Source organism: Lithobates pipiens, unplaced genomic scaffold, assembly GCF_037356315.1.
Source record: "Lithobates pipiens isolate NorthernLeopardFrog02 unplaced genomic scaffold, aLitPip1_a1.2 Scaffold_30, whole genome shotgun sequence".
NCBI lineage: Eukaryota > Metazoa > Chordata > Amphibia > Anura > Ranidae > Lithobates > Lithobates pipiens.
In genome coordinates, this window is record NW_027507791.1 from 8396489 (window position 1) to 8418371 (window position 21883).

The following is a 21883-nucleotide window of genomic DNA, read 5'->3' on the forward strand; positions in this document are numbered from 1 at the left end:
GATCCAAAAACTCAGCTTAGGGATGGCAGGAACCCATCATAATGGGTACAGCAGGTATACAGACCAGTGATGTGGGAAACTCTCATAATTGGAACAACAAATGGTCAGACTTAAAATTTGCATAGGGATGGTGGGAGCCCCTCAGAATGTGTACTGTTGGAAGGGACAGTTTTATTCATGTTGTGATTTTTATGATAAAATGACATTTAATTTCTCATGATAAATGGCATTTCTTGATAATGAGCACATATGTTATGCAGACCTGGAAACAACACAGGGATGGTAGGAACCCCTCATTATGGGCACAACCGATGTACAGACATGGGACCTCAGCACGAGGATGGTAGGAGACCCTCATAATGTGTACTGCCGGTGTACAGGCCAGCGGCGGTGGAAAACCCTGATAATTGACACAGGAGGTTTACAGACCTAGGGACTTAGTGTGGGATGGTGGTAACCCTACGTAATGGGCACAGTGGGTGTACAGACCCAGGACCTCAGCGCAGGGATGGTGGCCCTTTGTAATAAGCAGAACTGGTGTGTAGACCTGGAAAATCAGTGTAGGGATAGTAGGCGAGGGTGAGCCTTCACAATGGGCACAGTGGGTGTTCAGACCTGGGTACTTAGCACATGGATGGTGGGAGCCCCTCATAAATGATATAGCAGATGTAAAAACCGACAGGAAGGATGGGAACCCATCATAAAGGGCACATTAGATGTGCAGACCCAAGAACGCAGTGCAGGGATGGTGAAGTCCCCTTATATTGGACACAGACCTTGGAACAAAGCGTAGAGATCTCAGCAAACAAATAACTGAGAGATAGAAAATTCTGCCAGAGTTTTACATTCTCCAGCCTCCACTGAAATATGAGTTCTAGGCGGAGTGACCTTTTAATTCACCTGGCTTGTAGCTTGTCCCCTGAAACTTTCACCGAATGCATGGCTCTTTTATCGTATTTTTCTCTCTGTTCTTATCAGTGTTTTTCTCTGCCCAGGGAAAGCCATATCATTCAATTGCTAAGCTGTACAATTCCCTCATCAGAGGTGGAGGATTCTGTAGTGATCATTGAGGAGGGTTTATCATATTCCAGGGAAACAGAAACAAACTCATCTGAAGGACGGAAATAAAAGCCAGACTGATTTGGTAGAGGTTTTGTGAAGCGTGAACACGTAAATAACAATTATTGGTTGGTAGGCAATACTGGGTTTGTGTACACTTACATGCACTGTGACCCAACACAGTTTAGAGCCTGTTGGGAGCCCACCAACATTTCTTTTTCTCCCCAAAAATCCCTCAACATGTCCACTATTATCCTAGCGGTCTCCAAACTGCATCCCGATGTGGCCCTTTGCTTGCCTTTATCCAGCCCTTGGGGCACTATTCCTGCCACTGACACCAATGATGGGGTATTATTTCTGCCACTGACACGAACAATGCAACTTTTTACTGCCACTGACCATCAAGCCTATTGCATTGTTTACTCGTACCAATGCCAGGACATTTTCTACTTCCAATGGCCACAATCCGGCCCCCCTAAAATATGAAGGGCAGTAAACTGGCTCTTTGTTTCAAAACTTCATAGTCTCTCCTGTCTTTCTTGGTGCCCCCAACATATCACCACCTTCCATGAAGCCTTTAACATTTCCCTTCCTCCTCGAAGCCCCCAGCATTCTCCCTCTTTTCATGAGCCCCCAACATCAAACCTTCTTCTCGAGCTCGCTAACATTTTCCTTTCTTCCTAGAGTTTGTTAATGTTATCTTTCCTTCTTGGAGCCTTTCAGCCTCTTTTTTCTTTCCCACAGTCCCCCAACATCTCCAGATGTAGCTCCAGAACACCTCTTCTTTCTTCCCAAAGTCCCTCAACATCCCTTCTTTCTCAATGAAACTACAGAACACCTCTCCTTTCTCCCCAGGGTCCCCCAACTTCTCTCCTTTCTCCGTGAAGCTCCAGAACATCTATTCTTTCTCCCCAGAGTCCCCCAACTTATCTCCTTTGTCCATGGATCTACACAATATCTCTCCTTCTTCTCAGGGGTCCCCTAGCATCTCTTTTCTCCCTGACGTTCCCGACATCTGTCATTCCTCCCCTGAGCTCCAAAACATCTCCCATGCCTTCCTATAGCTCCAGAACATCTTTTTTTCCTCCCTGGGATCCCCCAACATCTCTCCTTTCTCCCTGAGGTTCCCCAACACTTGTGCTTCCTACCTGAGGTCCTCCAACATCCGTCATTTCTCTGTGAAGCTCCAGACCACCTCTCCTTTCTCCCTGGGGTCCCCCAACATCTCTAATTCCTCCCTGGAGCTCCAGAACATCTCCCCTTCTTCTCTGGTGTCCCTCAACATCTTTTCTGGAGCTCCAGGATATCACCTCTACCTCCTAAGTCCCCTAACATTGCTCCTTCCTCCCTAGAGCTCCATAACACTTCTTGTGCCTTCCTGGAGCTGCAGATTATCTCTTTCTGTAGCCCCCCAAGAGCTATTTTTAGGCCTCCAGTCAGTCCAGGCACCATCTCTCCTTCCTCTCTGAGGTCCCCCAATATCTCTTACTCCTTTCTGGAGCTCCATAACATCCCTCCTTCCTCGCTGGTGTCCCTCAATATCGTTTCTTCTTTCCTGGAGCTCCAGAACACCTCTCCTTCCTCGCCTGAGTCCCTCATACCCCCCCCCCCCCCCAATAGCCCCATAATGATTAATACATTCTTAAATATATTTTTTTATTATTTTATTCTTAATAAAGTATTGTAAGTTCTTGAATCTGACCTGGTATCAGCTTCTTGCAGTCCATGAACAGCAGAGCTCAGACAGGGAGAGGGAGGATCCCCACGTGATGCCAGTCAATTCATTTGTTGGCAAAAATCATTCTGACAGGAGGAATTAGCAGAGTGACAGAGGGATGAACTCATCACTGTACTATTTCTCCTTTCACTGTCCAGGCACAGGCTGGGACAGATCCAGGATGACCAGGGCTCAGATAAAGTGAGCTAGATGATGCTGGCCATCAGACTGAGGACATCTAGTGGCAGAAAAAATAACTGTGGAGATTTTTTTTTTTTTTTATCAGAAACCCTATAGCATAAAATGGAGATTGTTACAATGTTTTATGTCACAAGGTATCTGCGCAGCAGTCTTTCAAGCACAATTTTTGGGGAAATTATTTTTTTTTTTAATTATAAAAACCCCACGATAGTAATGTTAGCCCAATATTTTTATATAATATGAAAGATGATGTTAAGCCGAGTAAATAGATACCTAACATGTCATGCTTTAAAATTGCGCACACTCATGGAATGGCGACAAACTATGATACTTAAAAATCTCCATAGGCAAAGCTTTCAAATCTTTTAAAAGTTACCAGCGTTTACATATGCGGGCGTGACTTACGTATGCGTTTACTTCTGCGCATGAGCACGGAGGGATGGGGCGCTTTAAAATAAAAGTTCTTATTTATTTAACTTTTTATTTTTACACTGTTCCTTTAATTTTTTTTATCACTTGAAAACATTACTTGCAATAGAAATAAGCATGACAGGGCCTCTTTATTGCGAGATCTGGGGTCAAAAAGACCTCACATCCATGGGGGCTGGTGTTTTTCTTTGGGGGGGTGGGTTGCAAACGATCCACCTGTCGCCACCTCCCCTCGCCCACCGACTGTTGGTTGGGTTGGGTCATAAAAGACAAACACCACACTCCCCAGTCGGTCAGGCCATGGGGGGGTCAAGGGCGGCACCCCCCCCCCCACTCTATTTGTCCTGGTGTCCCAGAAATTTTGAGTTGTCACAGGAACAGGAATAAGGGGAAATCTTCCGATTGGGACACCTGTTCTAGTGACAACTGTTTGAGAAAGGATTTCCCTCACTTCCTGTGATCCAGTGGGGTACATTTACTAAAATCGGAGAGTGCAAAATCTGGTGAAGTTCTGCATAAAAACCAATCGGCTTCCAGGTTGTATTGTCAAAGCTTAATTGAACAAGCTGAAGTTAGAAGCTGATTGGCAGCCATGCACAGCTTCACCAGATTTTGCACTCTCTGGGTTTAGTAAATCAACCCCAATAGGACAAAATAATTCTACCAGTGGCAGCTGCTGTTTTTTTTTTTATCGTGACTGCGACATTATGGCGGGCACATTGGACAATTTTGACACATTTTTGGGACAATTGCCATTAATACAGCAATCAGTGCGATTAAAAATGCATTGATTACTGTAAAAATGTCACTGGCAGTGAAGGGGTTACCACTAGGGGGCGCTCAAGGGGGTTAATGTGTTCCCTAGTGTGTGTTCTAACTGAAGGGGGGAGGGGACTGCGTAGGGGAGATGACAGATCGCTGTTCATACTCTGCATGAACAGACGATCTGTCACTTCTCCCCTCAGAGAACCGGGATCTCTATTTACACGCAGAGATCCCGGTTCTCGCCGTGTTACGAGCGACTGTGGGAGCTCGGCGGTCATCGAGGCCGCTGGGCACTCGCATTGGCTCCTCCTGGGACGTGCACCACTAGTGGCCGCCTCGGGAACGACTTGACATGACGGCGATTCGTGCAGCCGAGCCATGTTGCCAGTACTGCGGTGGCTGGTTGGTCGGCAGCGGCTAAGTAGGTAGGTCGGCGGGATCGGGTCACCTGCACCCCCCCCCCCCCGGACGGTCATCAAGCCTAGCACTTAATCTAGATTGCAGGCGGGCTCCTGTGTCCTCTCCTCCTCTTCCGCATCAGGACGGCCTCCACCCATTAGGATCGCCTATCATTTCATCCAATCGGGTGAAGCTTCCTGATTTGCCTGGAGGATCAGTGTGGCAATAGCGAATATTAATTTGCACACAACTGGGTGGGCTCGGGGGGCGGTGCTCTGTGCCCAAAGCCCACCCTTATTTTAAATCAATCAGAGCCTCTGGCTCTAATCATGTGCTTCACAACCCCCCCCCCCCCCACATGGGAATCCATGGGTCCGGTGCCCTGCATGTAGATCAGGGGTCGAACGCACGGATGGGGGGGGGGTTGGTTGTGCGCTCCTAATGGACAGGGCGCTGCTGAATTCTACCTATTCTCTACTCCATCCAAAATGAAAAAAAAAAAATGAAAAAAATGTGGGTTCTGATATACTTTAGAAGGTGTGTTTATAAAAATAAAAAAGAGGGGAATAGTTATTCCTCCCGTGAAATGTAATGTACATTCCTTCTGTGTAAATGCAAACATAATTAAATATTAGGCCATTTTCTCTCCAGGTTGATTCATACAGAATAGAGTGATCCAGGAAAATGCCTCATAATGGACACTAGATGGAGCTGATGATCATAGGGAATAAGCAGCTCCTTGCTGTGATTGTCATCGCCATCTAGTGGCTATAATGCTTTATTTAAAGCGGTAATAAAAACCCAAATCCAAAAATGTAATGTTTCGCGGCTTACCAATCATTAGACGCGGTGGCTGTATTCGTTTTCTTTTTTAAAGCTTTCTTCCCTCTGTTTTCACCTGGTGATCTGGCCAGTAACACAGCCCCTGTATTAGAACGCCTCCCGCTCTGGATGAAGGAGCACAGCAGACAGCAGCATTATCAGTCCGGGGGTGGAGAGGAGTGTTAGATGTACTAGTAGATTTAAATACATTAACAGTCTATAGCCAAAGTCCAGATCAGACGTTATAATTAATTACAACAAACCGCTTATTCCTTTTTTGGGATAAAGGTTTTTACGTGAATAAATAAAAGCGGATAATTGTAAGCACCCCTGTCAGTGTTAAATGATTTGTTTCATCCATGTAAACAGATACATTCTGCTGGGGAGCTTGTTCTTGTGAAATACAACAGACTTGCTGGCTGGATCACCAGAAAAAAATAGAAAGAAAGCCAAAAAATTAAAACAAATGCAGCCCTCCCATCTAAGAATTGGTGAGCTGCAATATAATAAATGTTTGCTTTTGGGTTTAATACCGCTTTAACGGATTCATTCTATATAGAACATTCAACCTGGAGAGAAAATAACCTACTAACATTCGACTTTGCCTCCATTCGCACAGAACAAATGTGCACATAGTTTTACAGGACAAATACCCCTTTTTTTATAATAAATACTCCCCTAAGTGTTACAGTCAATTTACCTGATAGAATGAAGTTAGAGCCATTAGGGGTGTATTTATAGTCTATTTTTGATCCAGGTCAAATGTTCGTCATAAGTGAATCAGCAGAAAACTGCATTATGGTCACTAGATGGAGCGGTAGATCATAGCAAACAAGTATTTATTTGCTATGATGATCAGTGCCATCTAGTGGCCAAAAGGTGGCATTTTCACTATAATCTGTACAAATACATAACATTCGACCTGGAGAGAAAATAGCCCAAAAACATTTAAACTGGAGAGAAAATGGCCCAATAACATTCGACCTTGCTTCTATTCACACAGAATGAGTGTACATGTATTTTCAAAGGTTGAATAGATCTGCAATCGTCTTTTTTTTTTTTTTTTATATAATTACATGCCCTTGGCAGATATTTTATTTTGTCTTATTATTTATTATTTAGTCCGCTGTAAAGTGCTGTGTACATTCTGATAGACATGACATCATCGCTATGCATTGTATATACCGGCCTCTGTTCTGCAGACGGAGATATTTGCGTCACGGCTGTGGTGTGGAAAGCCTACCTTCTTATATCAGGAAATAATAATTATTCTTCTTGTGCAATGGCAGACTCGGTGCCCCGGGGCCCCTCTCCTCCCCCTCTAATCTCAGCTTCCCCCGGGGGTGACCCCATTTGGTGACCCTCGGATTTGGGTCAGACTCTCCAGGAACACGTGCTGAGTGCCCTGAGATCTCTGCCCCCGGGAAATAGGCCAACGCCAGGCCGTCCAATCAAAAGCCACTCGGGCTGTTCTTCTATCAGAGGGCCACACACATCATCGCCTAATGTGATAATACATAGGAGGATGATCTTCTCTTTATATCGCTGCCACAGGCAGAGCGCAGTACAGAGAGCCAGGAAAGGGGATCCCAGAACACAAATCTTATCCATTCTAATCTCTGTATAGTAAATGTAATCATTAATAATTATCACATTTTTATTATCTGGAGAGCGGTGATGTCACGCCTGTATAATATATCTTATATCTGGAGAGCGGTGATATCAATCCTGTATAACATATCTTATATCCAGAGAGCGGTGATGTCACTCCTGTATAATATATCTTATATCGGGAGAGCGGTGATGTCACTCCTGTATAATATATCTTATATCCAGAGAGAGGTGATGTCACTCTATAATATATCTTATATCCGGAGAGCGGTGATGTCAATCCTGTATAATATCTCTTATATCCGGAGAGCGGTGATGTCACTCCTGTATATTATATCCGGAGAGCGATGATGTCACTCCTGTATAATATATCTTATATCCGGAGAGCGGTGATCTCACTCCTGTATGTCATATATCCGGAGAGCGGTGATGTCACTCCTGTATGTCATATATCCGGAGAGTGGTGAAGTCACTCCTGTATGTCATATATCCAGAGAGTGTTGATGTCACTCCTGTATGTCATATATCCGGAGAGTGGTGATGTCACTCCTGTATGTCATATATCCGGAGAGCGGTGATCTCACTCCTGTATGTCATATATCCGGAGAGCGGTGATCTCACTCCTATATGTCATATATCCGGAGAGCGGTGATGTCACTCCTATATGTCATATATCCAGAGAGTGTTGATGTCACTCCTGTATGTCATATATCCGGAGAGTGGTGATCTCACTCCTGTATGTCATATATCCGGAGAGCGGTGATGTCACTCCTGTATGTCATATATCCGGAGAGTGGTGAAGTCACTCCTGTATGTCATATATCCAGAGAGTGTTGATGTCACTCCTGTATGTCATATATCCGGAGAGTGTTGATGTCACTCCTGTATGTCATATATCCGGAGAGCGGTGATCTCACTCCTATATGTCATATATCCGGAGAGCGGTGATCTCACTCCTATATGTCATATATCCGGAGAGCGGTGATGTCACTCCTGTATGTCATATATCCAGAGAGTGTTGATGTCACTCCTGTATGTCATATATCCGGAGAGTGTTGATGTCACTCCTGTATGTCATATATCCGGAGAGCGGTGATCTCACTCCTATATGTCATATATCCGGAGAGCGGTGATCTCACTCCTGTATGTCATATATCCGGAGAGCGGTGATGTCACTCCTGTATGTCATATATCCGGAGAGTGGTGAAGTCACTCCTGTATGTCATATATCCAGAGAGTGTTGATGTCACTCCTGTATGTCATATATCCGGAGAGCGGTGATCTCACTCCTGTATGTCATATATCCGGAGAGCGGTGATCTCACTCCTATATGTCATATATCCGGAGAGCGGTGATCTCACTCCTATATGTCATATATCCGGAGAGCGGTGATGTCACTCCTGTATGTCATATATCCGGAGAGCGGTGATCTCACTCCTGTATGTCATATATCCGGAGAGCGGTGATCTCACTCCTATATGTCATATATCCGGAGAGCGGTGATCTCACTCCTATATGTCATATATCCGGAGAGCGGTGATGTCACTCCTGTATGTCATATATCCGGAGAGCGGTGATCTCACTCCTGTATGTCATATATCCGGAGAGCGGTGATGTCACTCCTATATGTCATATATCCGGAGAGCGGTGATGTCACTCCTGTATGTCATATATCCGGAGAGCGATGTATATTTGTGTCACGCACGAATCTCGCACACAGAAAATAATAACTGACCTCAGGACATGATTGATGACACTTAATACGTTTATTACACTCCCGGCCTTCTGTGAGGTAGTATACAGTATACATGATCATTTTTGTTCTATGGCTGAAAATTATTATAACATTATAGTTCTTTATAATTAGATATATTTGTATTTCATAATGAATTGTATTACAATCCAATCAACGTTTTGAATGCTGCATTGCATGAAGTCCGCATTTATCATCAGCAGAGCCGGTCACAGCGCTGAATACTATTTTTATCCACCCAAAAGCCAAATATCAGTGTGAGAAGTCTCAGATGGAAGAGGCCATTGGCTGCCTCCTAAGCTTTAGACTAATTGAGGACAGGAAGGCAAAAAATATATTCAGTTTGGGTTTGTTTATACCAGCGTCATCCTCTGAAGAGTGATTTACAGTGGATCACTTTACAGAGGGTAGAAAGGGGTTATGTTGTCTCTGCCTGTTATAACCCCTAAAAGGCCAAACCACCACACCACAACCTAACCGACCCGGACAGACACGCCCCCCCTCTAATCAGATCAACCTCCCCTCTGAACAGACACACCCCCTCTACGGTCAGACACGCCTCCTCTTTGGTCTCACACACTCCCTCTCTGCTCAGACACGCCTCCTCTCTGGTCAGACACGCCTCCTCTTTGGTCCCACACACTCCCTCTCTGGTCAGACACACCTCCTCTCTGGTCAGACACGCCCCCCTTTCTGATTAGACATGCCTCCTCTCTGGTCAGACACACACCCTTTTGGTCAGACACGCCTCCTCTTTGGTCTTGCACACTCCCTCTCTGGTCAAACACGCCTCCTCTCTGGTCAGACACACCCCCTCTCTAGACAGACACACCTCCTCTTTGGTCTTTCACATTCCCTCTCTGGTCAGACACACCTCCTCTCTGGTCAGGCACGCCTCCTTCCTTTCTTGCCCCATATCTTACTCTGCAATACAAGTCTGTGTTGGGACACTGCTGATGAGGGGTGTGGCCACTACTCAGCTCTGATAGTACAGCACACTGTAGGGGGGGGCAGGAAGCAGCACTTTTACTAAAATGCATTTTGATATATTCCAATATGAAAATCAGCCAGAAATAATACCATGTGGGGGGCTGAGGACTGAAGAGATAAAAGAGAGGCGGGCTTTAAAGAGACCCTGTCATTTAGATAAAATCACAGAGTCAAATACATTATAGGAAATACATTTCTAATATTTACTGCTGGAAATCATTATCATCATCATCATCATTCCGCCTTCACATTATCTTATCACTGCTGTCAAATACAAAGGTCCATTTGACCCCACCGTCCATTAGAAAAGTGAACAAAGGAATCATTTACTAGTAAGGCCAGCTTTGGAACATTAAGCCAAATTTAACTCTTTGAACATTTTAGGGTAAAGCGGAGATTTCTGAATGTGAGGACTGAGTGTTAGCGAACCTCTGAAAAGATCTGCAGGGGCAGGTCAATGACTAGGGGGAGGGGCATGATTCCGACACACCCATGAGTGTCAGTTCCTGCGATTCCACCCATCCATATTATACTTGTGTCCTCTAATGCTGTGCTTGATGACATTCTGCAACATTGTTTCTTTGAGAAATCTTCTATTATGTAGAGGCCTGTGGGTGTCCACAGACCTGCAAACCCAATCGTGGTTTCTCATGCTGCCATAACTACAATGGCTGTCTGCCTTGGGGGGAGGTCTAAGGCTGGTCGGAGGATCCCTGGTTCCCAGCAATAATGTGCAATTCGTTTAGTTCTGAATTCGTTAATTCCAAAATATCCGAATTTTGAAATTTCTGAAATTGGAAAATTTGAATTCGGAAATTAGAAAATTTTGGAGATTCAGAAGTTCGGAAATTCATTTTTTCAGATAATTCGGAAGTTCGGAAATTCGTTATTTTGGATAATTCGGAAATTCGTTATTTCGGATAATTCGGAAATTCGTTATTTCGGATAATTCGGGGGCTTCAGATAAATTTGTATTCGTTACCTTCACAAACAGCCAAATTTTGGAGAGGAAATTCCAATACCTATAATTTAATAGTTATTATTAGTTAGTTAATATTTCAAATTTTCATTCTTTTTTTCAGATTTTAGAATTTCCGAATATTCAAATTCAGAAAATCCGAAAATTCTGAATGCGAAAATTTGAAATTCAGAAATCTAAAAACTCGGAAATCCAAGAATTCGAAAATCCAAAAATTTGCTAATTCGGAGATCCAAAAATTTGCACATTCGGTAATCCAAAAATTCGAAAATCCAAAGATTTTGAAATGAGAAAATCTGAATTTTCGGATTTCCAAAAAAAAAAAAAAAAACGAAAACAAAAACAAACAAATTTTTTGTCAGTGCACATGTATAAAACAGAACATCATTTCTGCTTGGTAATGTTGAGATTGCAGTATATTCCCTATGCTTGGGCCAGGCTCTATTCTGGGCAATGGCAAGAAGACTGGGGGACTGATCAAGTCCTTATATTTATCAGGTATTTTTTATTTATTTTTTTAGGTGAACCTGACATTTCTTTTTACATACGCTTTTTGGTGGGACTATGACATCATCATTCATGACATCACGGGTGAGGATTGGCACTCAGATACACTAGACTATATACACTCACCGGCCCTTTAGGTGCAGCTGTTGCTAATCAGCCAATCACATGGCAGCAACTCAATGTATTTAGGGATCTAGATGTGGTGAAGACGACCTGCTAAAGTTCAATCTGAACATCAGAATGGGAAAGAAAGGGGATTTAAGTGACTTTGAACGTGGAATGGTTGTTGGTGCCAGACGGGCTTTGTCTGAGTATTTCTTGGATTTTCACACACAACCATCTCTCGGGTTTACAGAGAATGGTCCAAAAATGAGAAAATATCCAGTGAATGGCAGTTGTGTGCAGGAAAACGTCTTGTTGATGTCAGAGGTCAGAGGAGAATGGGCAGACTGGTTCCAAAGGATAGAAAGGCAACTCAAATAACCTCTCATTACACCCAAGGTATGCAGAATACCATCTCTGAACGCACAACACATCCAACTTTGGAGCAGATGGGCTACAGCAGCAGAAGACCACACCGGGTGCCACTCCTGCCAGCCAAGAACAGGAAACTGAGGCTACAATTGGCACACGATCACCAAAATTGGACAATAGAAGATTGGAAAAATGTTTCCTGGTCTGATGAGATTTCAGCTGCGACATTCAGATGGTGGGGTCAGAATTTGGTGTAAAAAACATGAAAGCAACGATCCATCCTGCCTTGTATCACCGGTTCAGGCTGGTGGAGGTGATGTAATGGTGTGTGTGTGTGTGGGGGTGGATATTTTCTTGGCACATTTTGGACCCCTTAGTACCAATTGAGCATCGTTTAATGCTTAATGAGTATTGTTACTGACCATGCCCATCCCTTTATGACTACAGTGTCCCCATCTTCTGATGGCTCCTTCCAGCAGGATAATGCACCATGTCACAAAGCTCCAATCATCTCACCACTGGACAATGAGGTCACTGTACTCCAATGGCCTCCACACTCACCACATCTCATCCAATAGAGAACCTTTGGGATGTGGTGGAACGGGAGATTCCAATCATGGATGTGCAGCCAACAAATCTGAAGCAATTGTGTGATGTTATCATGTCACAATGAAGCAAAATCTCTGACGAATGTTTCCAACACCTTGTTGCATCTCCGCCACCAAGAATGAAGGCAAAAGGGGGTCCAACCCGGTATTAGAAGGTGTACATAATAAAGTGTCCGGTGAGAGTATCGGTGTGCGTTATTCATACATATGGCTACTATGTCACCATGAGGAAGGCCATGAAATATTGACTACTTCTGATATATGCAACATTGTTTCTACAGTAAATGTGCCGACGACTTCTGCTCTACTAAAAACAAGCTGCCTGCCCACCATTATGCAGGAATGAAAACAAAATGCTCCTTTTTAGAGTAACATAAAGCAGAGCGTCGCTTCTGGGTGGCGATTCCAGACAGGGTCTCATATCTGGGCCTCTTCGCCGGGAGGAAGGGACTCTTCGTGGCTCCGAAACATTGGCTACTTCTGACTAATGCAATGTTGTTTCTACAATAAATGTGTAAAATGTAAATCTAGAGTGCTGGTGACTTGACATCACCCAAGCAGAAGTTGCCTGCCCACCATTATGCAGGAGGAACTCAAAGACCATGCTCCCCCATTAGAGTAACATGAAGAAAAAATACTGGAAATGCTCAAAAGGGCTTCATTATCCTATGACCATAGAGAAGTGTAAAGCTTAACACACAAGTTACAATCTGATTGTACAATCTAGTGCAAGGGCCGGCTTGACGGGATGCAAATTGATTGGATAGTTTAGGTAGGACCTCACGGTTTTGGCAAATTGCAAGATGATTTCGCAAAGATTGTATGGTCAGATCGTATGAGGCTGTCAGTGAGAAATAGCACAGGTGGCTACTTCACCAGCGTGGGACACATGCCCGCTCGCCCCCCTCAACATGGCACCTGGCACACGTCTGCATTGCCCCACCTCAACATGGCACCTGGGACGTGTACCCACTCGCCCCCCCTCAACATGGCACCTGGGACACGTGCCCGCTCACCCCACCTCAACATGGCACCTGGTACATGTACCCGCTTGCCCCCCCTCAACATGGCACCTGGGACACGTACCCGCTTTCCCCCCCCCCTCAACATGGTGCCTGGGACACGTACCCGCTCGCTCCACCTCAACATGACACCTGGGAGACAATCCCGCTCTCCCCCTCTCAACATGGCACCTAGAACACGTCTCAGCTCACCCCCCTCAACATGGCACCTGGGACACGTGCTCACTCACCCCCCTCAATATGGTACCTGGGACACATGCCCGCTCGCCCCCTCCAACATGTCGCCTGGGACACGTATCCGCTTGCCCTCCCTCAACATGGCGCCTGGGACACGTACCCGCTCACCCCCCTTAACATGGCTCCTGCTCGCCCCCCCTCAATATGGTGCCTGGGACACGTGCCCGCTTTCCCCCCCCTCAACATGGTTCATAGGACACGTGCCCACTCTCCCGCCCCAACATGGCACCTGGGACACGTACCCGCTTGCCCCCCTCAATAAGGCGCCTGGGACACATGGCAGCTCACCCCCCCCAACTTGGCGTCTGGAACAGGTGTCCGCATCGCTTCCCCTGACAACATGGTGCCTGGGACACGTGTCTGCTCGCCCCCCCCCCCCCCCCCTCAACAAGGCGCCTAGGGCATGTTCCCGCTCGCCCCCCCCAAGGCCCTGATGATGACCCTAATATGAATTGGAAGAGTCATAAAGTAAAAGTTGCTTTAATTTCACGTAGATAATTAATCAATGACACCAGGGGTGACTATGAAAGATGAGAGCAGAAATAATTATATATATATATATATATATATATATATTTGGTGACACAAATTCACAACGCATTTTGAAAAAAACGCATTTTTCCCCAAGACGGCAGAGAGCAAAGTCAGGACAGGATCGCCATTAGTGGAGAACATTGGCAAAGTCGCCGACACCGGGCGGGGGGTGGGGGAGCCGCATACAAAATGATAATTTCAATCCCTGTTTTCACCTCTGCCCCTCCAGCATTACAGTACTGACAAGGCTACGCCATACTGTGGAGCAATCATAACATTAGAGTGTTAGCTCTTGTGGACAAGGCCTCCTCAACCTTGTCAGCTCACATTATAAAAACGTAAAATAAAGACGGTTGTTCCTTACTATTTACAGTAATTTTAAAGTGATAAATAAATTAAAATAAATAATAAATTCATACAGCATCAACACAGCTATGTAGACAAAGGGCTAGCAGAATTCTCTGGAGGTTTCTGGGCACAAGAGCTGACAATCAGGTTTTTACAGTGCGGAAGCAGGGAAGAAATTGCGCAGTGGTTGGGCGTCACTCCGGCTGGATGTCATTACAGCGTGTAGCGAGGATTACACAATAATAACATCAGAAAATGACAATGAGGAGTCGCAGCCATGGCGCCACCCTGTGTTACAATAAGGAAACTGCTGAAAGGCTTGATGTGATCACCGATGATTGGCCTCTGTATGGAAAAAAATAAAAAATATCTGACAGATTACACAAAAAGGAAATGGCGTTGTACAGCCACCTGGGCGCAGTTCCAGACCGCAACCCAGATAACGTCATAAATAAAGAAAATTATACAAAATTCAAAAGAGGGGGATGTCATTCTAGGGGTGACCTACTCAGGCACAGCCCCTTAATGTATGGGAAAATTTAGATCCATCTCATAAATATCCCCCAACGACCAACACACAATAACACACCTATAGGCTTGCCTAGGGGGTAAGGGTCACGTCTGGCCAGTCCATTAGTAAAAAAAGAACTGGAAATGGTTCCAGTACTCCAAACATTGCCATGAGATCACCTCCACGGACACTGCAGACATTTCACGTAGACTGAAGACCAGATGAGTTCAGTCCACCCAGAACCTCTGCCGAGGTCCGCGCAAGTCTGACACCAGGAGGGCGCATTTATAAAGCGGTGATTGCAACAATCAACCAACATTCACTGCCGGTGAATCTTTCTGGTGCATGTGTTTTAACCACTTAAGGATTTGCCCCCTTGATGACCAGGCCCATTTTTTTGCGTTACGGCACTGCGCCGCTTTAACTGTAAATTGCGTGGTCGTGCGACGCTGTACCCAAAGTTGACGTCCTTTTTTCCCCCGCAAATATATTGGTGGTATTTGATCACCTCTGCGGTTTAAAATTTTTGCACTACAGACATAAAAAGAGCGACAATTTTGGGGGGAAAAAAAACAAGATTTTTTACTTTTTGCTATAATAAATATCCCCAAAAAAATTAAAATGTTCTTTATCAGTTTAGGCCAATTTGTATTCTACATATTTTTGGTAAAAAAATAAAAAGAAATAAATAAATCGCAATAAGGCGTAAATTAATTGGTTTGTGCAAAAGCGGTATCATCTACAAAATAGGGGAAAGATTTCTGGCCTTTTATTAATTTATTTTTTACTAGTAATGGCGGCGATCTGCGATTTTTTATTTTTTTTTGCGGTATTGCAGCGGACAGATTGTAACTTTTTTGGGACCAGTGACATTTATACAGCGATCAGAGCTAAAAATAGCCACCGATTACTGTATAAATGTCACTGGCAGGGAAGGGGTTAACACTAGGGGGAGATCAAGGGGTTAAGTGTTCCCTAGGGAGGTGTTTCTAACTGTGGGGGGAGTGTACTGACTGGAGGAGGAGAGAGATCGCTGTTCCCGATCACTAAGAACCGCAGATCTCTCTACTCCCCTGTCAGAACGGGGATCTGTTTGTTTACATACACAGATCTCCGTTCTAGCTCTCTGTGGAGCGATCGCAGGTGGCCAGAGGACATCGCGGGCCACGCACATTGGCTCCGGCTTCCCCTATCGCTCTTAAAGCAGCCGACATACACCTACGACGATTCGCACAGGGGAGCCAGCCTGCTGCAGTATAATGATGGCGGCTGGTCGGCAAGCGGTTAAAAGCTCATCTATGGGGTTGATTTACTAAAGGCAAGAAGACTGCACACTTTGCAGGAGCAGTTGCTCCAGGGCTTAGTAAATTAGCAGAAGCTCTGCTGACTTCCATTATCCAATCATGTGCAAGCAAAAATGCTTTTTTTTTTATTTTCCTTGCATGTGATTCGGTGTTCTTTGCAAAGTGAAGCTTTACCTTATTTACTAAGCTCTGGAGTGCACAGTCTATTTACCTTCAGTAAACCAACCCCTGTGCCCTCTTGTTCCCTACACTGCTTCTTCCTGTGCCTAGTAATCCCCATACATCAATTCTGCCCTACTTGTCTCTAGACCAGTGATGGCGAACCTTGGCACCCCAGATGTTTTGGAACTACATTTCCCATGATGCTCATGCACTCTGCAGTGTAGTGGAGCATCATGGGAAATGTAGTTCCAAAACATCTGGGGTGCCAAGGTTCGCCATCACTGCTCTAGACAGTTGATCCGTGCAATTTCCAATTGCCTCTCGGGGGATCAGGAAGGAAATTTTTCCTCTGGAGTAAATTGGATCATGCTTTATTGTATTTTTTGCCTTCCTCTGGATCAACTTCTTGGGGTGTAAAATAATTATATATATATATATATATATATAAATATATATTTCCCCCCCTTTTATTGGCTGAACTAGATGGACTTGTGTCTTTTTTCAGCCAGATTAACTACGTAACTATTTCCTTTCTGTACAATCCGCAATCCTTAAATAAAGTTCTAAAAAATAAATAAATAAAATATATGTAACTATGTGCCTTTATTAAATTAGCCCCTTTACCCTCAGAACAGTTCAGCATTACTGAGCTCCCTGCCCGCCCTGCACAAGCGGGCACAGCAGTCAAGGAGTCCATCTGTGGTGTGGGGGTGGAGACTGGTTCCTCATCAAGTTCTCTTCCCTTGTGATTTACAGCTGACAGCAGTGGGTGAATTATATATAGCCATTAAACCGGCCAATAGCAGCTTTGGAATCTGCCCCCTGCCATCTGCTGTCAGTCAAAATGGAGGCAGACCCGATGGGGAACTAATCTCAGGGCATTCCCATCAGGCATTTTCGGTTGCTAGGCTGCTGGCAGCATGCGTCCTAGAAACTAAATGAGGCTATGGGTTAGATTTACTAAAATGGAGAGTGTAAAATCTGGTGCAGCTCTGCATAGAAAGCTATTGGCTTCTAACTTCAGATTCCAGGTTTCATTGTCAAAGCTTAAAATGGAAGTGAACCCAATGATTTAACATTTTCAAAAAACAGTTACATTCCCGGCACATGCTGAGAATGTAACTGTCACACTGGATGTGCTCTCAACCTAACCATCCAATGGCTGGTGTCATAACTGATCACATGTGTGGTATCATGGCAGATGAAAATAAAACAGAGGCCAAGATGGCAGCTTCCTTGTCTGAAAATGATAGCAGGGTTTACTTCCACTTTTGAACAAGCTGAAGCTAGACACTGGCCTGTGTCTTTATGCCATCTTAGAGTTGTTCTTAAAGGGGTTGTAAACCCTCAAGGTTTTCCACCTTAATGCATTCTATATAACAATGGATAAAAAAAAAAAACATAAATACATAACAGAGTATATATAATATAATCCACAGTAGCCCTCTTAAATGTTTCCAAAAAAAGACAAAAAATGTCCTTAATAATGAAAAAAAAATAATTATATATATATATATATATATATATATATATATATATGTATATATATATATATATATATATATATATATATATATATATATATGTATATATATATACACTGTTCTATATTTATGTTTTTCATCTCTTGTTATGTTTATGTTATTGAACCACTTCCGGACCGCCACACACCAATATACATCCTAACTTTGAAGAGGAATATCGTTGTTATGCCCTAACCCTAGTATCCTCTTTTTCGGCCAGCAGTCCGGTTTCCGATAATAGTGGTCTCTGTGGCAAGTTCGCCGCAAGATCACTTTTATCTGCGGCTGGAGTGGGCCTCCTGCCGTGCTCCAGTGCCCTCCGCCGCTTACCGTAGCCATCAGCAGCGGCAGAGGGGATCGGATCCTCTCACGTCAGTGGCATGGAGACGAGTGAGGGGAAGATGGCCCCCACTCTGCTCCATACCATTGCAGGGCACAAGTGACGTCAAAATGTCACTTCCGCCCATGGCTCTTTTTTATTGCATTTTAGTGTAAATATGAGATCTGAGGTCTTTTTGACTCCAGATCTCATATTTAAGAGGCACTGTCATGATTTTTTTCTATTACAAGGGATGTTTATATTCCTTGTAATAGGAATAAAAGTGACACATTTTTTTTTTTTTTTTTTTAAAGAACAGTGTAAAAATAAAAAATGAAAGGTAAACGAACCCCGAGCTCACGTGCAGAAGCGAACGCATAAATGAGTAGCGCCCGCATATGAAAACGGCATTCAAACCACACATGTGAGGTATCCCTGCGATCGGTAGAGCGAGAGCAATACTTCTAGCCCTAGGCATCCTCTGTAACTTAAGGGTGAAAGTTTGTCGCCATTCCACGAGCGGGCACAATTTGGAAGCATGACATGTTGGGTATCAATTTACTCGGCGCAATATCATCTTTCACAATATATATAAAAAAAATGGGCTAACTTTACTAATGTCTTTGTTTTTTTAATTTAAAAAAAGTTTATTTTTTCCAAAAAAAAGTGCACTTGTAAGACCGCTGCGCAAACACGATGTGACAGAAAGTATTGCAAAGACTGCCATTTTATTCTCTAGGGTGTTAGGAAAAAAAATGTATAATGTTTGGGGGTTATAAGTAATTTTCTTGCAAAAAAGCCTGTTTTCAACTTGTAAACAACAAATCTCAGAAAGAAGCTCAGTCCTTAACGTGGTTGTAAACCCTTACAACACACTTTGACCTACAGGTAAGCCTAGATTTAGGCTTACCTGTAGGTCCAAGAAATTTCTCCTAAACCTACACGGTTCAGGAGATATTTGCCGAAAGACAGGCACCGCTGTCTACGGAGCATGCACCGCAGACAGCGGCGCGCAGGCGCACTGAGCGCGCCGCGGTCAACAGCAATATGCCGCGAGTGGCGGCTCCCGTGCACATGCGTGGGAGTGACGTCATCGTGGCTTTGCCAAATGACAGTGGCGGAGCAGCGAGACCCACGAGAAGATGGATGCTCCGGACTACAGGGGAGTGACTTTGCTGGCTCCTGTGTCAGGTAAGTGACACATAATGGACTACTATGCGATGCACAGTAGTCCATTATGCTTTACCTTTGCAGGGAATGAAAGAGGAAGTAAACTCATCAGGGTTAGTATGCACCACATATTAGCTCATTATGAAATACTTACCTTAGAACGAGGCCCCGACATCTGGCCCGATCCACGCCGAGGGAGCCGACATGTTCCCTCAGCGTGTCTTCCGGGTATCACGGCTCCGGCGCTGTGAGTGGCCGGAGCCGCAATATCGTCACTCCCACGCATGCGCGCGGGAGATTTCATCCCGGCAGGGTCTGGCATCTGCTGGGCTTTCAGCCGAGAATCCCCTTGTGCACATGCGCCGCTGCAGTCAGCGTCACATTGCGAGGGGAATATCTCCTAAACCGTATAGGTTTAGGAGATATTTTTTTTTACCTACAGGTAAGACTTATAGGCTTTCCTGTAGGTAAAAGTCAAAAAATTTACTATACAACCGCTTTAATCTACAACTGCCAGGGTGCTGCACATGTGGTCAGTTATGACACCAGCCATTGGATAGTTTGACAGTTTGGTTGAGAGCACAACCAATGGGAGTGTTACATTTCCGGCACGTGCTGTAAATAAAACGGTTTTATGGATGGGTTTACTTTTGCTTTAAGCCGGTCATAGCCAGAGTGACATTCAGCCGGTTCAGCAGGAACTCTCCAAGGGCAGTTGCTCCAAAGCTTAGCAAATGAGGCAAAACTTCACTTTGCAAAGAATACTTAATCACATTCAAGGGGGGGGAAAAAAATACAGTATTGATTGGATAATGGAAGTCAGCAGAGCCCCGCCCCCCGCATTTACCAAGCTCTGGAGCAATGTGCAAATATTTGCCTTTAGTAAATCCACCCCGAAGGGTCCGGTTGGGCACTCCAGCCATAGTGCTGACCTCCATAAGAAAACATTTACGGTCCTGTCTCCGCCAGGCACAGGGATCCGCGCAGTGCACCGACATTTGTTGTGCAGAGGCGCAACACAATTCTAAAGAGTGTCTACTACACCTTTTATGAGTCCTGGGGAGTCTTTCTTTTACTGGGTTTTGAGTAGGTGCAGAATTGGCCAGGAGCGAATATTGGCGAACGATTCGCCAGATGCACATAGTAATGTACTATTCGCTAGACGCAGACAGTATAATTTCAGACCCTGGAAAAAAAAAAAAAAAAAAAAAAACCTGATACCCTGTAGCCGTGCTGTGTTTTGGTGTTGGGGGATATCAATGGGCCCATTGGTATATAGGGGTCAGAACAGTGAGACATCAAAATGCAATTCCCACCTCTGTATACAGACTAAATTGAGGAAGACCAGACCTGTTTAGCTCATCCCCCCTCTTCATTATATTTCCAGGAGTTAGAGCATCACTGACAGTTCCTACTGCTGAATCTGACAGACTACACAGAGATCCAGGTCCTGGAGGCTGTACAGCCGGTGATATACACATAGGACTAGACGGCATAGGGTTTGTACAGCTTCTAAGCCTCAACACCTTATTTCGCTGATGCATGCGATGCAGCAGAACAGAAAAGCCAAGTTGCCCCCCCCCCCACACTGGACCCATCACCATTGCAGCTGCCTGCTGTGCCTCTCCTGCACTCCACAGTTCAAAGCGGACATCACTGCTCCTCGCTATACGGCATGTACTGGGATATCCAGTGTAGGAGACGGGACAGCCACTGCCCCACGAAGGTAGACTGAGCATGGAGGAAAATCTCATAGAGCTGAAGTTGGGCCAGGCACACAGATTCAGAGATGAAGATATGAGCATAGGACCAAACAGACGAGGCTGAGGCCTTCCGATGTCTGCGGATGAGAGAGAAAATACAACAAGTTAAATGAACAAGGAGAGGAGGGGACCAACAAAGAGGAGCAGAAACTAATGTGACTGGCTCAGTGAGCTCTGTACAGCATTCTGGTCTATGTCAGAGCTATACAGATGTATAATAATAATAGTGTGTGACTGTTGAGGGGGCAGTAGAGTGTAAGCTCCTCTGTTGCACAGACTGATGTTACTGGCAGAGTGTTCTCTGTACAGCACTGTGGAATATGGCAGAGCTATAGAAATGTATAATAATAAAAACAATCGTTTTTTCTAAGAGGAAGGTTGATATTTTGTTGCCAAATTCCTTCATAGGGTTTGGATTTGATAACGAGAATATATATTATTTCCATATGTGGCTGCACTTAGTGTTTAGGGCGTGATTCAGGCCTAAGATGACGCCTTAGATATGTACAGTGGGGAAATTATTTATTTGATCCCCTGCAGAATTTGTAAGTTTGCCCGCTTACAAAGAAATTAAGGGTCTATCATTTTTATTATAGTTGCATTTTAAATGCTAGAGACAGAATATCAACCAAAAATCCAGAAAAACACACATGATACAAATGTCATATATTGAGTT

At 44.5% G+C, this 21883-nt stretch overlaps 1 protein-coding gene across 1 annotated transcript in view; it reads right to left on the reverse strand.

Moving 5' to 3' along the window:
- Positions 1–14148: 14148 nt before the first annotated feature.
- Positions 14149–21883, reverse strand: part of ADCK1 (aarF domain containing kinase 1) — a 44135-nt gene continuing 36400 nt past the window's right edge. Inside the window, exon 12 of the mRNA XM_077463590.1 lies at positions 14149–21284. Coding sequence (XP_077319716.1) covers positions 21098–21284 — 187 coding nt within the window. The 3' untranslated portion in view covers positions 14149–21097. The remainder of the gene's footprint in view (positions 21285–21883) is intronic.